The sequence below is a fragment of the Protopterus annectens genome, chromosome 12.part0, assembly GCF_019279795.1.
Source record: "Protopterus annectens isolate FY-2018-M chromosome 12.part0, PAN1.0, whole genome shotgun sequence".
Lineage (NCBI taxonomy): Eukaryota > Metazoa > Chordata > Ceratodontiformes > Protopteridae > Protopterus > Protopterus annectens.
The window spans coordinates 1,057,765,220-1,057,786,000 of NC_056746.1; the positions used below are offsets into that span (position 1 = coordinate 1,057,765,220).

Consider the following 20,781-nt stretch of genomic DNA (forward strand, 5'->3'; position numbering starts at 1 on the left):
CCCAAAAGGGGCATTGTACTCAATTATGGGCCTGATGAGGGATGAGTAAAGAGGCACGATGACGTCCCCTGATCTAGATGTGAATCCCTTCATGATTAGGTGGGCTATATAAAATGTTTTTCTACCCACTTTGGCCACGTGGTTGTCAAATGACAGATTGCTATCAACTTGGGTCCCCAGGTCCCTAATTACTTCTTCTGTACTTAATGGATTACCACCTATGTGGTAATTTGTGGGCACTTTGTTTTGCCAAAGGGATGACTATACACTTTTGACATTTAGCTTGAGGCCATGGCTCTGGCACCAGTTGTCTGTTTCTATGAGGCCCTTTTGGAGGATGCTTGTGTCGGCTGGAGAGTCGATTATGGCCCAGTTTGCAGTCATCTGCGAACTTGGTCAGCTACAGTCCTTCCGTGTTGGCCTGTACCTCCGAGAAATATATACCGAACAAGAGAGGTCCCAGGACTGAGCCTTGTGGGACACCACTTGTAACTGGTTTGGAGCCTGACATGGCTCCAGCAATTCTAACCATGTGGGTTCTGTCCTTGAGCCAGTTTGCAATCCATCTAGTGACATAGGGGTTTATATTTAAGCTGGTGAGCTTATCTATAATGCCCGAGTGGGGTATTGTATCGAAGGCTTTTGCGAGGTCCAGGTAGGCTGTGTGGACCACCTTCCCCTCGTCAATGGCCTTGGTGACTGTTTCAAAGAAATCAACCAGGTTTAAGAGGCAGGATCTGCCCTTAACAAAGCCGAACTGGGTAGGATCCAGTGTTTGTAGGTCCCCAATATCTTTATTTATGAGGTCCATGATGATCCTTTCCATAGCTTTGCAGACCAAGCTTGTCAGGCTTATGGGGCGATAGTTTCCAGGATCCGTTGAGGCACCACCTTTATGGAGAGGGACCACTGTTGCTGTACGCCACTATGCTAGCATATATTAGCATATATATAATATATATATATATATATATATATATATATATATATATATATAGCATTATATATAGCATATATATTATGCTAGCATTAACTGTGTGTTAAAGCTCAGACACATACAGGGTTAATATATTCAATTATTTTTAATTATGGGCTAATTATGTGATTATTTGGTTGTTATTTTACTGACTGTAAGACTTTTTAATGTGGAGTTACATTGTTGTTTTTAGTTCTGAAGATGTCCCAGGGCACTGTCGGGACGAAAGCGCTTAACTTGTACTTGGATTTTTTAACAAAGTTTGTCTTTGTTTCTTGGCTGCTTCCTTGTGTTTACACCACCATCCTCTCCAGATCACAGATGGACACTATCAACAAACACACAAACACCATTCACAACACCCACATGACCAATCTCTGCCCTCCACTAGACCAGGCGATGGTGGTGGGAACTGCACAGAACAGTGAACCACAACCACACAAATCTATTTTATAGTAATTAATTAACTTGCACATCTTTCATGTTCTGCTAAATCATCCTCTTATGCTAGGACAGAATCCCCTAAACCAAACTTGGCTGTTCTCAAGGCAGGGTACTTTAAACAACACTGGCTCCAAAGGCTGCACATGACCTGGGTATTATGAGTCTATGTTAGAACATCGAAAACTGCAAATATCGAACGACCTAAAGGTCGGAAATGCCAGACCTCGAACTCGCTATTGTGGGGGGCTGCACCCCCCCCCACTAAATATATATACCAACTCCGAGATCGCACTACAGTGAGGAAAGGGCAAATATTCCGATCTTCACTGTACTGCGAACTTACAAAAAGCATATCGAGGTCTGGCATTTTCGGCCTTTAGATTTACAGTTTTCGATGTAGTAATAGGAACCCAGGTATTACATCCATCTTGAAATGCTTCATAAATGTGCCGAGAGAAGTCCAAGTAGCAGCCACACAAAATTTCATCTATACAAAGAGGCATTTCAAAAGTAGGAACAAGTGGATACTGTTCTGGTTGAGGGTGTTATTGGTTCTCTTTGTAAAAATTTGCTTTGTTTCTTACAGACTTGATACAGTCTGACAAACATCTGGGTGATGCTACCTTAGGGACTTCATGTCTAATCAGTCCAGCAAATAATCACGTCTGTTTAGAGAGTTAAGAACAAAGGTGGGCAGATAAAAAGTCAATTTAGTATTACACCCAGAAACTACCTTAAGAATGAATGAAAGATTAGAACACAGCACCACCACATCTTTACAGAAGACTAAATATAGGTGATCAGCACACACAGCCTAAAGTTCAGAAGTAATAAAGGAGAATGGTTTTCCAGGACAGAAAATTCAGCTTTCCCCTAGAAGCCGGTTCAAAAGGAGGCACAGTTATTTGTTGCAACGTGAAATTTAAATGCCATGACAGAACAGGCTGCCTGATAGAGGAGCTTAGAGGAGCTGAACAAAAAACTCCTAAAAATGCTTTACAAACCTTAAAGGAGGAATTCTGACTGCTCAAGTGGAAATTAAAAACAGCAGCTGTGTGGACATTAATAGTGAAAAGCTTAATTTTAGGTCAAAGATGGGAGAGAGATAGTCCAAAACCATAGGAGACCCAGAGATGAATAAGGATCCAAACCAATCTCCAGTGATCAAACTGAAAAACAGTTGTCCAATTTTCTTTGTGCAGCCATCTGGTATTGGGCTTCTGGGCAGAAACCAGGATACAAACCACCCTATCAGAGTAAGTTGGGTACCTAGCTATCAGTGGAATTAATATCAAGAGGTCAATCTGTGGACATGAAGATCTGGATGAGGCTTTCCAGATGGGTGAGTGAGGAGCAGCACTGAAGGGTTTTAACTAGACATGCTTCTCCAGAAGAAGACATCAAAGCAGACGAAATCACACCCACAGAGGTAAAACTGGAGCTATGAAAAGACTCTGACCTTTTTTGCTTGGACTTTGTGCAAAATTTTGGAAACCAAAGGAAATAAAGACATAAAGGAGACCAGGAGGCCACTCCTGGGCTACAGCATCATTGGACTGCTAAACTCAGTGGATCAGCAGAGAGAAATTGTCACTGTATTGGCAGGACTGCAAAAAGATTGCAGCAAAGCTTCCTCCAATAGTGAAAAAGATATTTCACCACCTTACAGTTGACAGTGTGGCATCAGTCAAGCATCTGGTAAGCTAGTTTGCTAAAGATGTGGAATCTTTGGAATAAAAGGGCTGCAAACAAAAAGCAACAGGAAGACAGAGCCCTCCCTGCCATAACCTCACTGCTTCTTGACAAAAGGACTAAGAAGGGGTCCACCCTCCTGCTTACTGATATACCATACCACCACCATGTTGTCACTGTGGATGAATATTATTCTGTGAGGAAAGGAATCTTGGAATGTTTGAAATATCACAACTGCCCTCATCGCCTGGGCACTGATGTGTAGGCTGGTCTCTATCTCTGATTAGACACCTTGGACAGTCTGTTTTTCACTCCACCCCCAAAGGTTAAAGCATCCATGGTAACCAACACCAAGGGACAGGGAAGAATGAAATAGCTACCCTTAGAGACACTGGTATCAACGAGACATTATGTGAGATGCCTGTGACAGTCTGTAGAAACCATAACCTGAAAGGACAGGGCAGTCGTATATTAGTTCCACTGCATTCCCAAGGTCCAGTGAAGACCTGGTGTGCTAATTCACATGAGGATGGAAAAATACCCTGGCTGCCAATAAGCACCAGCAATCTGAGGACTCGGAGTTGTTAACAGAAAAGAGGACTGAAAGATTTTGGAAAATGCTTAAATTATGGCAGGAATTCTCTCCATTGGTAGACTGATCAGAAAACATCACATGTCCATCTGGCAGCCTGTGAAGGTCAATGAAGGAGTGGGCTGTAGCTAGGAATTTGTAAAGTTCAATTATACTCAGGTCTAGAAGAGGCAGAGCACAGAATCACTGCCTGCAGACAATTTCTCCACTGCTGGAGCAGCTAGGAGCCATTCTTTTAAACAGCTTAAGATGTTAAGCCCCTGCAGTCTCTGGAATGTTGCCACTGCCACCATGGACTTTGGCTCCCACACAACCACCTTAAAGTCTTGACAATCTGAATGAGCAGGTATGTAACTTGGAGGTCCAAAAAGCAAGGCCAAGATCCTTTGGTTAGACAAGCGAGAAATGACCAAATTATGACTACCCAAAACATTTGCTTTAGGACAAAATGGATTCAGACACTTGGATACAAGGTGAGTCTGAGGTCCATGCCCATTTTGCTTGACATATAAAGTACCTGGATTAGTAACAGGACCCTTTTTGGTCTTGTGAGACCTCATGGATGGTCTTGTTTTGAAGGAGTTCAGATTTGCCACAACAGCATTGCTGTTGGTTCTTCTCTGTCCCACCAGGAAAGCTCTTCTTGGAGTAGGTGCACTTTGGACTTGGGCCCAGGGAAAGACTGCCTGCAAAATAAGCCCCACAGGAGCCCTCTGTAACAGTTGCAGCACCTCAGCTGAGCCTAGCACCAATGCTGCTGTCAGCTCTGAAGTCTCCAAACAAAGAAAGGCTAACTATAGTCCATATCGGTGTGGGGGGAGGGGATGTTCGGATACAACACCAGCATCTATCCTTGACACAGAAAATCTCAGACTGAGGAAATATATGCCCTCGGCAATAGATTATCCTGGCTCATAGCACCAAAGTAGATGCTGTAATTGTCAGCCCTGATGAGTGAAAGACCAAAAACTTTAACACAGACATCAAGATCTCTGCTCTGATTTTCCTGACCTCAGACAGTGAAGCCGACAAGACAGCCACAGACGGCATCAACACTGGAGGCAATGTCAGCCATTGGCTGACAAGCCACACCAGTGTTACAGCCTAAAAAGTGGCATCAAGTGGATTGGAACCGAAACTTGGCCTGACGAAGAGGAGAGTAATGGATGAGTAAAGGTACTTTCTTGGTCCAATCCAGATCCTGATGAGGACAGAAGACCTACATCCCATTTTGGGCTGCAATGCCACCCAGTGGACTTCCTATTATCAATGCCTAGCACAGACTTGTGGGAAGAAATGTCACTAGCCAGGATTGGGGTATGTCTAGATTGTGAAAGCCTGAAAAGATCCACCTCAAATAAATAAGTAATGCTCTCTCATTGAAGAGACCCTAATCTCAGCACCAAGAGGATAGGGGTCATTGCTAATTCTAATAGAAATCTTGAACATGCTAGAATCCATAGACGATTCCAAATCCTCACAAACATTCTATTTGGGAGGAAGACAGAGGTAATTCCCTTGAACCTGAATGTTCTTTGTTGCTGGATCTCAACTCATCTCTACCTTTCCCCTCTGGAAGGCTTGTCATTACCTTCTTTAAGAGAACAGGTCAAGATTCCTTGCCTCCTACTGAGGGTAAAACACCATTTAGAATCAACTTATTCCTATGGTCCATTAAAGTCTGCTTGTCAAAGTTTCAAAATATTTCACATTTTTGCACCAAATTATCATCTTCTAAGCATACCACACACGTTTTGAGGTGAAATCTTGAGTGGAAAACTATACCCACACGACATGATCTTGAGTCCTGCCTTTTCCATGACTACAATAGAAATTAAACAAAAGCCAACAATCTACCACAAAATAAACAGCACTAAGCTAAGATGTGAATTAACGGGAGAACATCCAACAAACACCCACCCAAACATAAAATAGCACCAATGGTAAAAAGGGTCAAGAGATAGCTAAAAATTTAGAAGACTATGGAAAAAAAAAATCTTACTAAGACTGCTGGAAATAGTTCCACAAAAGCAGCAAAGACTTGCCCAAAGAAATATGTGAAAAATGTTCCAAAAAAGTACCACCAATAGGAAATCCAAAACAGAAACCTGGGGTCATTTAACAATCTAATGCATATGCAAAAAGTGTCAAGCAAAATCTGATGAGGATGGTGGTGCATTGGGAATTGTAGGGGATAGGAGGAATTGAAGCCTAGAAAAGTATAGCATCAGTATGGAAATGTCTGCAGGTTAAAGCTGCAGTCCTAACAGTAATGGATGAATAACTAAGATCCTGCAAAATCCTTCCTACAGGCAGGAACTGTGTCTGGTACAATGTCCAATACAGCTGCCATGAACTTTTTGGGAGATACTGATGCCAAGATAGATATCTGCAGGTTTAGTGACATGCCCAGGTTGATCAGGCAATTAACTGCTCACTAGAGAGACCTGTGGAGCTACTCCTTCAAGGTGGCTGGGGTCAGGCAGTCATCTCTACATAGGTTATGTGAATTTCTTTTTTTTTTTTAGAAAAAAAAATGAGGCTAAGCATTTGAAGAACATGACATGCATACAAAGAACAGTTCACAAGGCAAGTAGTTAACTGGTAAGTAGCACTTCCCAAGCATGAAGCAGAAGATATTTGTGTAATTTCTGATTGGCAATGTGTAAGTAAGTGCCCTTTGTGTCAAGGAGCATTATTAGAGCATCCTGTATGAGTAAGGGAAAAACAGTCTACACCGTCTGCATTCTAAAGTTTTTCATACATAGGAATTTGATTTATTTGAACTAATCCAGTACTGGTCTCCAAAGGCAATTTGCTTTTGGAATAAGACATCCAACCAGTTTCTAAATTGTTTGTTCTACTGAGGGTCACAGTGGTATCAAGCTGAGAAAGACAGACTAAATTTCTCTAACTACAGCAACAGTCTCCAGATTTTTCTGGGCAATCCCCAGTTTTCTTCTGCAAGCTAATAAATACAATCTTTCCAGTGTATCCTGGATCTATTAGGAGCCTCTCCTTACAGTGGGCTGTGCTTGGTACACCTCCCACGGGACATCAGCAGCAGGCATCCTCATGAGGTTCCCAAAATGTCAACTGTCTCCTCTCAAGCCAAAGGAGCAGCAACTCCACAGATGAAAGAGCTCATCACTATGACATGGAAAGTCACCCCAGCAACCTTGTTAAGGAACCTTATTTCTGCCACTTGTATCTATGATATCATCCTTTTAGTCATTACATAACCATCATGACCACAGGTGAAGACACAGATGTAGGCTATCCAGTGAACTCATAGCTCTGTCCAAGGCTTCATCTTCTGCTTCACCACCACAGTCTGCTGCAGTGCCTGCAGACTGGCATATGAAAGTATTACTGACAGTACTATCAAGAATAAGATTCCAAGATACTTATACATGAGGACACTGCTCCCTCTCTTCTGAGACAGAACCATGATCTCTGATTTGTAGGTACAGACTTTAATCCCAACTGCTTCACACTCAGCAGTGAGCTGCATCAGTGAGTGACAGAGCTCAAAGTCACTTTGGCCCAACAAAACAACCTGTGGAAAGAGGACACAACCCTCAAAATCCCTAAACCGGATGCTCTCCCAACCATGGTATCCTAGCCATAAAAATAAATTTGAGGCAAGACAAAGGGAGTTTGATGTACACACTGACTGGAGGTGACTTGTACAGGTAATTCTCATTCCACAAACAGTGGGACCAAATGGCATGTATCAGCACCATGTACTCTTTTAGCTCTCTTACAAGGCATTCACAAGCCTTCTCCTGGTGCAAAAAACAAACAGAGTGAAATGGTATACCCATATGATCTCTCCAATATCTCTGCAAGGACTACGTTTGAAAAGCAAGGTGGAAAACATACTTTTCCTCTTAAAACACTGGCTTAACTGTCAGATGATGTCTCCTTTTCAGCTACTTAGGCTATTCCAGGAAGGCAGAGAAAGTACAGTTGTGTACCTATCATAAATGTAGATATTCGAGTGTATTCACTGTTGCAGTCATTACACTTGGGTTATCCTGCTGGCAGGCAACCCACAGTCGGCCTGAATTCCAACGTCCTGGTCCGGTGCCGGTTGCTGTCACCTCTTCCCTGACGTCAGTGCGCCAGGGGTATAAAAGATGCAGCCGACGCCATTTTCTTCAGTTTTTCTTGCCCCAAATGTCAGGTGCCCCCAAAAGGGTAGGCTGTAAAAATTATGATCATAAAAAAGCATGCACATAACCTTCATCTACAAGCAAATACACCATATAGGTTGTATAGAATAGATAAGGTACAGATAAGTCCAAGCAAAGAAAAAGGGAGAAGGTGGGAGGGTAACCTGGACTGCAACAGTGAATACACTCGAACATCTACATTTATGGTAGGTACACAACTGTACTATGTTCACCGTGTTTCACTGTTGCAGTCATTACACTTGGGTTGAATCCCAAAGCTGAGGTTGGGCGGCTGGGCCTAAATAGAGTTTGGTGTGGCTATGTGGCCCTGCAGAACTGCAGTGGCAAAGCCTGCTCTGGATTTAGAGTAGAGAGGTAAATGGTAGTGCTTTGTAAAAGTGTGCACTGAAGTCCAGGTTGCAGCCTCCAAAATATCCTTGGTTGGTACTCCTCTGAGGAAGGCTGCTGAAGTGGCTGCTGCTCTGGTAGAATGTGGCCTAATGCCCTTGGGCACTGATTTGCCATGTTGTGAATAGCAGAAACAAATGCAGTGGGCTATCCATTTTGAAACAGTCTGCTTTGAAATGGCTTTTCCTTGGGAACCTGCAGCATATGCCACTAAGAGTTGGTTCAGTCTTTCTGAAGGCTTTAGTCTTGTCCAAGTAAAAGCGTAGCTGTCTGTGTATGTCCAAAGTATGCAGAAGTCTCTCCCCCTTATTCTGTGGGTTTGGATAAAAGGTAGGCAAATGTATGGATTGGTTAAGAGCCACGCTGGATACTACCTTAGGCATAAATGTGGGGTTTGTCCTTAGAGAAACGCTGTCCTGATGGAAAATAATAAAAGGTTCCACAGCCATTAGTGCCTGTAACTCTTTGACTCTTCTTGCTGAAGTTACTGCTAAGGAGAAGAGCGGTTTTCCATGACAAGTATTTTATCTCTGCTGTATTGGCTGGCTCAAAAGGAGGCAGTGTCTTTCCAAGACAAAATTGAGGTCCCATCTAGGTATTGGAGCTCTCCTTGGAGGTCTTATGTTTTTGGCCCCTCTGAGAAACTGTCTTAGCAGTGGATGAGAAAAAATAGGTGGGTCCGTATTGTAATGAGCTGAAATGGCAGAGGCATGGATCTTAATTTATGAGAAGGATAGGCCTTTGTCCAGCATCTCAGTTAGGTATTGCAAAATCTGAGGAATATTTGGTTCAAGCGAGTCAATTCCCTGCGCTTGGTTCCAAGCACAGAATCTCTTCCATTTTTCTGCATAAGATTTTCTGGTGCTGGGCCTCCTGGCCTCCAAAATAACATCCATAACTGCTTTAGAGAGAGGTGTGTTCTGAATGATTACATTATCTGCCATGCAGACAGATTTAGGGTTCTGAGTTGGCTGTGCAGGATCTGATTGTTCTGTTGGGTCAGCAAATGAGGTATTAGAGGCAATGTCCAGGCAGGGCCTTGAGACAAGCTCTTTAGGATTGGGTACCAGTGCTGGCGTGGCCAGCCTGGGGCAATCAGTATCATTTTTGGCTTCTCTTGTCTGACCTTTAGGAGTATCTTGGAGAGAAGAGGCAGAGGAGGGAAGGCATACACTGTACGGACTTTCCAGCTGAATGAAAGCGCGTCCACTTTCCGTGCTTGCTTGTGGTAAGTCCGAGTGCAGAATCTCTGTAGCTGGCAGTTGTGAGGGGAGGCGAATAGATCTATGTCTGGGCATCCCCATTTCCCTGTTATCATGTTGAAGATTTGTGGATCCAGTTTCCACTCGTGAGGATCCATGAGGTTTCTGCTTAGTTCGTCTGCCAAAGTATTTGTCTTTCCTGGCAGGAATTGTGCTTGCAGATGTACTTGATAAGTCAATGCTGTGTTCCACAAAGTCATGGCTTGCCTGCAGAGGGGGTAGGAATGTGTGCCCCCTTGCTTGTTTATGTACCACATGACTGTAGTATTGTCTGTCTTTATCAGTAGTTGTCCTGGATGAAGTAGGTCCTTGAAGGCTGTCAGGGCATTTTGTACAGCTAGCATCTCTTTGTGATTGATATGAAGATGCATTTGGTTTGTGGGCCATGTGCCCTGAATACATTTTCCTGCCATGTGCGCCCCCCAGGCATAATCTGATGCAATTGTTAGTGTCTGCCTGGCAGTGGGTAAGGTGAATGGCTGTCCCTTGTTGTGGTGACAGGCCTGTGCCCACCACTGAATTTCCTGTTGCAGGCAAGGAATGAGAGTAATTACTGTTTCCAGGCTGTGGCAATGTTGAATCCAAACACTTTTTAGATACCATTGTAGTTTCCTCATATGCAGTCTTGCATATGGAATTAGTAGAATGTAGGATGCCATGTAGCCCACAGCCTGCAGAATTTTCCTTGCAGATAACTGGGTCTTCGTTGCCATGTCTTTGAAGTAAGAAGTCAGATGTCTTTGTTTGTCTGGCGTGAGATAAGCCATCTGGGCAGTTGTATTTAAGCTTGAACCCAGGAATATTATCTCTTGAGAGGGCACTAGTTTTGATTTCTTTTCGTTTATTGTGTACCCTAGGCAAATTAATAATCTTTTTACAAACGCCAGATGTTGTAGTAGAATATCTTTGTCCTTTGCTTGAATAAGGCAGTCGTCCAAGTAGGGGTATATTTGAATTCCTCTTTGTCTGCAAAATGCAATTACTGGTGCCAGTCATTTTGTGAAGACCCTGGGCGCAGTAGATAAGCCAAAGGGCAGTGCAGAGAATTGGCAGTGCATTGAGCCAGCTATGAATCTGAGGTATCTTCTGCAAGTTTGTCTGAATGGGACATGTAGGTATGCCTCTTTGAGGTCCAAAGTTACAAGCCAAGCCTTCTTCTCCAGCATGGGCAGAAGCTGCTGTAGAGTCAACATTTTGAATTTTGGGACGTCCAGAAAAGTATTTAGTATACACAGGTCCAGAATTGGTCTCCAGGCTTTGTCCTTTCTTGGTACTAAGAAAAGTCTTGAGTAAAATCCTTGTCCCTGCTCTTGTTGTGGTACTGGCTAAATAGCCCCCATGTCCATGAGAGATGAAACTTGTCTTTGTGCCTCTTGCCATTGATTGCGTGGCAGGTCTGGCATACCTTTTGCCTTTAGAAGGGTGTGAAAGTGGAACCTGTAGCCCTGAGAGACTATATTTAAGACCCATTTGTCCTGGGTGATCTTGTGCCAGTTTTGTGAAAAAAGAGCTAGCTCCCCCCCCCCCCCACCCCAAGTGTGCTGCCAAAAAATAAGTGCTTGGCATTGGCAGAGGGAAGTCATTGGGACTGTTTTCTATAAGGCTGTGAATTGTCTTCTCCACTTTTGGAGGTAGAAGCACCCCACTGTTTGGGCCTGTATGGGCCCTGGGGCTGTTGCCTGCCTCTAGGGCATCAGAATCTGCCTCTGTGTGGTCTGCCTGACACTGGAAAGGACTAATTCTTAGAGGGCCAGTTCCTGCTAAATCTGGGTGGCTGTACCTGTAAGAAATCCTTTACTGTCTGCATAGACTTTGCCTTATCCTCCATTTTCTTTAACACCTCCTCTGCCTTAACACCAAACAAAGTATCATGCTGTAATGGAGCATCCAATAATTTTGCTTTAACATGATCAGACAGATTCTGTTCCTTTAACCAAGCATGCCTTCTAATAACAGAACCTGTAACAGAGGCCCTGCACGAGGCCTCCAGTGAATCATAGCCACATTGCAAAGTATGTTTTCCCACTTGTTCAGCTGCATGCAATAAATCCTGCAAATCTTTGTTCTCAGTACATTCAGAATTTGTCAACATTTTTTGTTTTAACAAAGACATTAAATATTGCTGATATTTGAGCATATGAAACTGACAATTTAAAGCCCTAACAGTCAAGGTAGCAGAAGTGTAAACTTTTTTCCCCCATCTGTCCAAAGCCCTCGAATCTCTGTGTGAGGGGACAGGGTTTTTGGCAGAAGCAGCCTTGACCCCTTTGGGACCCTGTGAGATAGTTTCTGGGTCAGCAGCAGGGTTTTTGTAAAGAAATTTATGGGTGTCTGGGACCCTGTAGTATCCGTCTGGCTTGACAGGGGCAGGAGGTAAAGAGTTTGGAGACAGGCTGGACTCTGAGAAAACATCATCTACTATGTCTAGAACAGGGGGAATTGCAAGAGGTCTGTTCTGAGGAAGTAAAAGAAAGTCAAGTCTTTTCTTAGAATCGGAATAATCCTGGCTCTCCCAATGGAAATGCTCCCTCATGGTATGCAGGGTTTCCCCAAAAGAATAGTCCTCCGGAGGAGAAGCTGAAGGAATAGAATCTTCAGCATCAGAATCCTCATAGGGAGGAACAGAATATCCCTGATCAGAAGAGGAATCAGAGGAAATGGAAACATGATCAGAGGAATCATATTCAGTGTCTTGCCTAGGCCTCTTATCAGGAGGGGAATGGGAACCCCTGATCAAAGTAATTAGGTCTTCGGCCATTTTCAGCATCTGTTTCTTAGGCATAGAAGCCTGTCCTGGAGAATACTGTACTGGTTTCCTTGTCTTTAAAACTGTTTCAGACTTTGTCTTGGATGCTGAAGTAGGCTTTATATATAGTTGTAGGCTTTATATATAGTTGTGTAGGTCTGAAGACACCCTCAGAAGCCGATGCCTGCTCAGCGGCTCTGGACCCATCTGAGGGATTAATTTCCGAAGGACCAATACCTTGAGTATCCAGAGGCCAAGCTGTCTCCATGTGGGAGTCGGAGGCGGCCTGTGGCTGTGAGGTAGCAGGAGTCCGGGGCTGCGAAAGCGCCTCACTGAGCACCGGCAAACTGGGGACTGGCCTAGAAAAGGCTTTGTCGTCGGTTTTGGACCTCTGATGCTTGTCCTTGTCTTTATCCTTGCGTTTTTTATGAATTCCGGTCGTCGGTTGTTCCGACAGCATTATGTAGTTAAACCTTTTGCCAAAATAATGAAAAGCAAAATCGTACTGACGCTTAGTGCGTTGGTTAATCTAGCACAAAATCGACAACTAGCAACGCCGTGGTCAGGGCCTAGGCATGGAATACAGTAAGAGTGGAAATCCTTATGAGGTATTTGCTTCCCACAAGAAATACAATTGTTAACTTTTTCTGACATCGGTCTGGAGCAAGAAAAAAGTTCCCCCAATGGGGTACTTAGCTTTATTGAAGACTTCGGATCTGAAATTCGATTTCGAAAATCTCAGGAGTCGGCCGACCGGCACTTGCGAACTGCTTTTGCTTCGGGCACCGCGCGGCAAGAAAGACTGAAGAAAATGGCGTTGGCTGCATCTTTTATACCCCTGGCTCACTGACGTCAGGGAAGAGGTGACAGCAACCGACGCCGGACCAGGACTTTGGAATTCAGGCCGACTGCGGGTTGCCTGCCAGCAGGATAATGCAAGTGTAATGACTGCAACAGTGAAACACGATGAACATCTGTGATCAATTACAACTGATCACGCCTTTCTGTCCTCCTTTATGAAGATGAGGACCACCACCTGAAATGTCAGTCTAGAGGTACTGTTCTAAATTTCCATGTGCACATAGCACTGAAAAGACTGATACTCCTGTAATGTTGTGGTTAATATAAAGTGCCATCAGCACTTTCTGTAGGATCTCATCAACTCCATTAGCCTTGCCACTGCAGAGATATAACTGTTGCAGTGATCTCACCCACAGAAATGGACCCATTCACACCAAATGCTTCTGACATTGCCTCCCCAAAGGATAACATGTCCAACAGGTTCAGGTCTTGCTCAAAATGTTTCTTGTGCTTCCAGACCATACGCTTAGATGATGTCAGCATTCCTCCACCCTTGCTGAGAGCAGCCTATGTCATACTCTCTCCACCTCTCATGAACTACCAGATGGTCTGCATTAACTTCAAGGAGGCTATTTGAAAGACACACCACAAGCATTTATTAAATGGAAGTCTTAACACACCGGACATGACCAACAAACTTGCACATGAAACCATGAGAGAGAGACAGACACTTTGTCAGTTATCCCAGGCTACCTTGATGTGGAGAAGCATGCCACAAAGTATTTTGCTGTGATGTCATATATGCCTAAGCTATACTAGATAGGTATGCCTGGATAAAAATCCATTCCCACCATAAGCTAATGGAAAGTTTGGGACTCCACTTTGCATAAGGTAGTGTTTCTTGGGCCCACTTATCAACATGCATTTAAAAATCTAGAGAAGAAGTGAAAGACTATACAGTGTGTAAAAAAAAAGTTCTAGAGGTTAACAAAGTAGAACCATCTTACTAAAGCTAACAATACACTGAGTACCTAACCTTCAGCTCCTTTTTTCCTACTTGTGAAAGTTTAGGCAACAAAAACATATTTAAGGAAAAATATACAACATTAAAACTGTCACAGACCATAGCTAAAAATGAACCAACCTACTTAGTCTACAGATGGTGTCACTCACTGACTGCTACTACACTAACAGATTATGCAGGATTCAAAATGAAATAAGTGCAATTTCAACATAAACAAGATTCACCACAGTTTTTAACTTTTTGGTCTGCTTTGCTTCCAGTTACAAGCATTTAGAAGTACGCATTAGTCCATAAGAATGGCCAGCTGAGATGGAAAAGGCTGAATGGCAGATGGCTTGTTCTACTTTCCTGGTGGAAGGGGGAGGAAATCAGTATTATTGTGCAACACTTGGAAAAAACAAATGGACTTGTAGTACCAGTATTGACAGATGGGGTGGGCTTCACATTACACCACTGGCACAGTGCCCTTCATGCTAACTCTTGCACAGTGTAAGGGACAATAGACTAGGGTTTGATTAATAGCCTGGGGAGCTTCCTTGTGTTAAGTCACTCATGGAAGCAAGTGACCCCCCCTTTTAAGGCCCATTGTAAGACCATCCCCCAAACCATTCACTATCTACAAACATGCACAAGAAAACATCAGGGGACAAAATGTGGAAAACTCTTGAACTTAAGCCTGGATGAGGGCACTATTCCTAACGATAGTCTCTTGGCCTGAAAATAATAAATGAGCTATAGAGTGATACTGAGGGAGTGAATGTGCCAAGGAAAATCCAGAAGAGGAGGCTTGATGGTTACGCAAGGACTAGAAGAGAAAACAAATGCATGCCACAACCTCGTAAAAGATACCGACTACCTTTGTCTGACCACTTTGCCTTCCACCACCACTCCTCAGTTTCTGGTAATCATTAACAGAGAGGTTATCAATTTTGGGACAGCACAGGAGATTAGCCAGTAAACTAAGCCATGGGATAAGGCTGACAAGAAGCAAGACAAAACTTCCAAATTCAAGGTGATCCATACAGCTGAGGCAGAAAAGACCAAATGGCATTGTGGACAACTGGGAAAGGGGAGCATACAGCATTAATAATTTCTTTAACTTACCCTGTCTTTTTCCAATTTATGAGAAGTAAACTGATCTTGTAACTACAATAGCAAAACAAGCCACTGCAATACATTTTTAACAAAAAGAATGATACAGCAACTCTAGGAAAAGAAAGCAGCAAAAAGTTCCCAACTCCACAAACACAGCCACTTACTGCCAAGGGAAGTGTTTCAATATACGAAATATACTAACCTGGCAAATAAAGGCAAATGCTTGCCTTCCCACCCATTTAGGACAATGCCGGAATTTAAGTGTGAGCTCATTAATGAAGTTCAGTCCTAAGGCGCTAGTACCATTTGAATAAAACTTCTGTAAAATAGCCACAACCTAGTAAAAACAACAAACCATGAATAAAAATGGGTTTAAAACATACTCATTTGCTCTGCTGTAAAAGTGAAATGAAACAGAAAACTTTCCAAATTAAACAAAGGTATGCATTTGAAATTCAGTACAACAAAATAAACAGAAAAAAAATTCAAAACAGAACTCATATGTGACAACTTTTCGGTGCAACCTATCAAACTACAAAATTCTATTAAATTCCCGACATCTACTTCTTGCATAGTGACTCTCAAAAGTTACACTAAGTACTACAGATGTAATGAAGCTCCATGGAGTCTGCCAGGATTCTACCATCACATACAAATGCTGATAAAACCTACTACTATCCTTTCCTTTTCATATAAAACTTAGTGTGTGCATATTTCTCAATTAAAAGTCAGACATGGGCTACCAAGAAAGCATTTGATCTGGTTGAATGCAATTCTAAATCTTTGACTCCACCAATAACCGAGACACATGAGAAAAACCTTATATCTTAAAGTACAGTCAATTATTAAGACTTGAAGGATACTGAATATGTGCTTAGGTGTATGCTGGTCATATGTTTTTCAGTTCCCAGTAGACTCCTTAATAAGGGTGTAAGCAATCATCCAGTAGTACTTTCCACTATCCAACTACAAACTGACAAAACAAAAAGTATTGGTCAGCCCTGTGAATTACACATTGACAAGGGAACACCACAGCTCTCAACCGTACATATTTTCAGAATGTCCAGATTTTTGCCTCAGAGTTTTGGTCTGTTCCTCATAAAATCTGCGATTTTCTGGCAAATCACTGGGATTATATCTCAGGACTGAAGTCACTTAATCATGATATACATTTGTGCTCTAGACTTCATATCCTTCAGAAAAATGCATGCTACGACAAATTATGTTATTCTAGCAGTTTTCTAAGTTTATTAGAACAATATTTAAAATATGCCCCTGTTTTTGGGCCTTTGGCCCCCCCCCCATTCTGTGAGGCTTTGTCCATATTTTTTGTGCTAAGAGGTTGAGAGGTATGGGGGGTACACTAACCATAAAGGAATACTGGACGTCCCTTGAAATTTCAACACCTCAGCTTGTCACTGTATACAAACTCAGTACAGACTGAAAATGTAAACACACAAAGAACACACAAAAAATTTACAATTAAAAAATCTACTACTGTCATAAATATTCTCACTTGCAATATCCATTGAGGATAATGTCCACCCTCCCCCTCACCCCCCTCACTTGTTTGTTACAAAGCAGTAGTACAATTTCTCTGGGAAGTGTACAACAATCTGTAAATGTGGCTACCTAAATGAATTTGACACTGGAGTTCCCATTTCTGACGTAAATCACAATTCTGGCAGCTGTTCTCTTCATGTTGACAGACAATGTGAGTGACTCTATATTGCTTATCAGCTTTCTTTGTAACTGCAGCTTTATAAAATGTCTTCTGGAGCTAGCAAAATGGGAGGAATAGGTGCAAAATTAGAAACCTCATCCTCTAACAGATCACAAAATTTGCCCAATTTTGGGGGAGCCCCTTTTTGCTCCAAAACAAAAACATCCCTGACTCTAGCAACAGTTTCAGCAAAAACTTGTCTAGGATTAACTTCAGCATCAATATCTGAAGTGTCAACGTTCTGGATGACAGATTCCTGAGGAGAATCACATCTGTGTCACAAACCACAAAACTGTGAAAAGGCAAACAGCCCCTAAAATTGACTGGCTGTAAATCACTCTTAGCCAAAGATATAACATCTGACTTGTTTACAGAAACAATCTAATCATCTGTCATCCATTTTTCTAGAAATATTTCTACTAGGAGAGTGGTCAGGAACAGCCTACTATCCCTGATAACAGGTCTCTTTCCCTGGGCAACTCCTGCAAACAACATGTTTGGTTCTCCCATACTTCTAAGTAGTAGTGGAACAGCTCCTAAGAACGTATCTAACCCTGAGTCCATACTGACCATTGTGGCTACACCAGAGGGAATAGGCAAGTGGTCTGAGGAACCACCTTTAGCCAAGCCAGGCTCACTACCAATAGGTTGAGGCAATAATTTCACTTGTTTTTTTTTCTTTTTAGGTACAAGCAGAGTACAGGAAGCAGGACTGGAAATATTATTCATGCTGTATCCAGAAAAGAAACCTAACTGCTAGTACAGTAAGTTCGGTAACACTGGGAGAAGGTAAGGATTCACTAACTAGAAAGCACAGCTGCACACTTCCCTTCCCCAAAGCCCCCCAAAAAAGTCCCCACACCAGTAAATATAAGCAGTACACTGAAAATCGTGGCACCAGACTTTAAACATTCAGTCAGAAAATATCACAAAATTTATTACCCCAGAAATAAAAAAACATTCCAATTCCAATAAAAACAGTAACAGGCATGAAACACACATTCTGACTGTAAAAAGCACAGCGCAAATGCTTAATATTTTCATAAAATGAAAATTTTCCCTCCAAAATATTAAAATAATCCAAGTAAACAGTGCAGAAGCACTTAAAAAATGTCACAGACAAAAAGCTGTTCTCCTTAAAGTGGAATTCAGCCAACAGCTGCTCTTTGTTAATATAAATGTAGATCAGAAGAAAATACCACAAACATTAAATAAAAAAAAAAAAAAAATACTTAAACGAAGGGGTCCCCAAATGGAGTCTTCATCTGTTAGGCAAAAACCTTCTGACCAATTTGAAAAGGCAGGAAATTCTGAAGTTTTATTTCACTCTGTTTGCCGATATACATCCCTCCAGAAAGGCTGCAGCCTCTTAGCATCCACAGTGAGTGAGTGAGGAGGAGGGAAGAGGAAGGGAGTTAGAACATTGGCAAGCTGGCAGTGTGCTGTGCCCTTGGCAGGACACTACTTATACGCTGCTGCAGCAGTGAGAATGGAGAACATTAATAGTATGCCCTGAATGGAGGCTCCTAATGCTCTGGTTCCCCAGTCTGTAAATCCCTTCTGGACTTATGCTGAGGAAAGCAATGGTGCTTTTAATACACAATCCTGACTAGGTCTGAATGCTTAAAGGAGGATCCACAGTCTTGTCAGTTACTGACCATGGACTGAGACTGAAAACTGGTCAGAACTTATCAGTGCTCTACCCCGATAAACAAAATAAATGCATAATTACATTTACATACATGTATTCTTATATATCTGCATCTCCCCCTGCTCTCTCTATAGATGTGTGTCTGTATGTATATATATATATATATATATATATATATATATATATATATACACACATATACACACACATATTATATATAAATACACACATACTACACAATAAATATCCAACACCAGCCAAACATATCCAATTACCTCATTAGGAAGATTAGTAAACAATGCTCCATTGCAAAGAATCATAAAAACAAAAGCAAAATACAAAAGTATATAAAAAATATACGGAAATATATAAAAAATATATAAATATAAATATACATAAAAGCTTAACTAACATATGACTGCTTCATCTTTAAGATAGGTTTTATTTCTGTATTTTTTATATACTTCTGCATATTGCTTTTGTTTTTATGATTCTTTGCAATGGGGCATTGTTTTCTAATGATCTTCTTAATGAGGTAAATGGATATGTTCTTTGATTGGCTGATGTTGGATATTTATTGTGTAGTTTTATGAAGTGTTTTTATTCCTGAAAAAGAGCATTGACTTGAACGCTTGGATTATAATAAACCTGTTTTGTCCGTGGATGGTCGTGTTTTGACTTACTTTGTTGCTGAATCTCATTTCACTGAAAGCTAACAATATAAAACCAAAAGTACGTGGGGGGCTGTGCCTCCCCACCTCCTCCACTATATATTTACTCCAGGATCGCACTACAGTGAGGAAAAGGGCATATACATTTTATTTGCCCAACAGTACTTACCATTTAGTGAAATGTGATTCAGTACAATGAGTTTTCAGTGATTTGAGGTTTCAGCAATTTGGTGAGTGTGTTTTGAAATGTAGTGAAATGAGTTTTCAGTGAATCAAAGAAGGCCCATATCTATGTATATCTATATATACATTTATATATAATGTGTGTGTATATGTATCTGTCTATATATATATATATATATATATATATATATATATATATATATATATATATATATATATATATATATACACACATACATACATACAAATACATGTATGTAAATGTAATTATGCATTTATTTTGTTCATCGGGGTAGAGCACTGATAAGTTCTGCCCAGTTTTCAGTCTCAGCCCGGGATCAGTAAAGTACAGTTGCATACACTTACCATAAATGTAGATGTTCGAGTGCATTCACTGTTGCAGTCATCACATTTGGGTTATCTGCTTGCAGTAGCCCTCAGTCGGCCTGATTATCAAAGTCTTGGGTCCTATGTCGGTTGCTGTCTCATCTTCCATGACGTCAGGTAGTCAGAGGAGTATAAAGCATGCAGCCGATGCCATTACATCAGTTTTTCGTGCCCCAGATGTCAGGTGCCCCCTAAAGCGAAGCAATTAAAAAAATATATATATATATATATATATATATATACACACACACACAAGGCTATACCTCCAACAAAAAAGCAAATACACCAAAAAGCTTTTAAGCATAGTAAAAAGGAATAGAGGTATAGCCAAAAGAAGTCAGGGGGCTGGAGGAGGGTAACCAGGACTGCAACAGTGAATTCACTCGAACATCTACATTTATGGTAAGTGCAAACAACTGTACTATGTTCTTCGTGTTTCACTTTTGCAGTCATCACATTTGGGTAGATTCCCAAAGCCAAGGATGTGAGGAAGAATCTAGATAGCATTAGGACCAGTTATAAGGCCCTGCAAGATTGCAGTGGCAAAACCAGCTCTGGATTTGGAGAAAATTGGTAAATGGTAATGCTTGGTGAAAGTATGTGCAGAACTCCAGGTAGCAGCTTCTAGGATGTCCCTGGTAGGGGCACCTCTGAGAAAGGCTGTAGAGGTAGATGCAGCCCTTGTTGAATGTGATCGTATCCCCTGTGGGATAGGTTTTCCATGGTCTTATAGCAAAAATGAATGCAATGGCCTATCCATTTAGAAATGGTTTGCTTTGAAATACCCTTCCACACTGCCCCTGCAACAAATGCCACCAGCAGCTGTTCAGATTTCCTGAGAGGTTTAGTCCTGTCCAAGTAAAATCTAAGTTGTCTGTGTACATCTAAGGAGTGCAGTATCCGTTCCTCTTTGTTCTGTGGATTTGAAAAGAAGGTTGGCAAATGAAT

The 20,781-nt window shown here is 41.8% G+C and overlaps 1 protein-coding gene across 6 annotated transcripts in view; it reads right to left on the bottom strand.

The window, feature by feature from the left end:
• Window positions 1-20,781, bottom strand: part of LOC122816964 (serine/threonine-protein phosphatase 4 regulatory subunit 1-like) — a 1,601,647-nt gene that overhangs the window by 210,436 nt on the left and 1,370,430 nt on the right. For all 6 annotated transcript variants that reach the window (XM_044090068.1, XM_044090067.1, XM_044090066.1 and 3 more), the window contains one exon: window positions 15,421-15,555. In XM_044090068.1, the coding sequence (XP_043946003.1) occupies window positions 15,421-15,555 (135 nt within the window). The remainder of the gene's footprint in view (window positions 1-15,420; window positions 15,556-20,781) is intronic.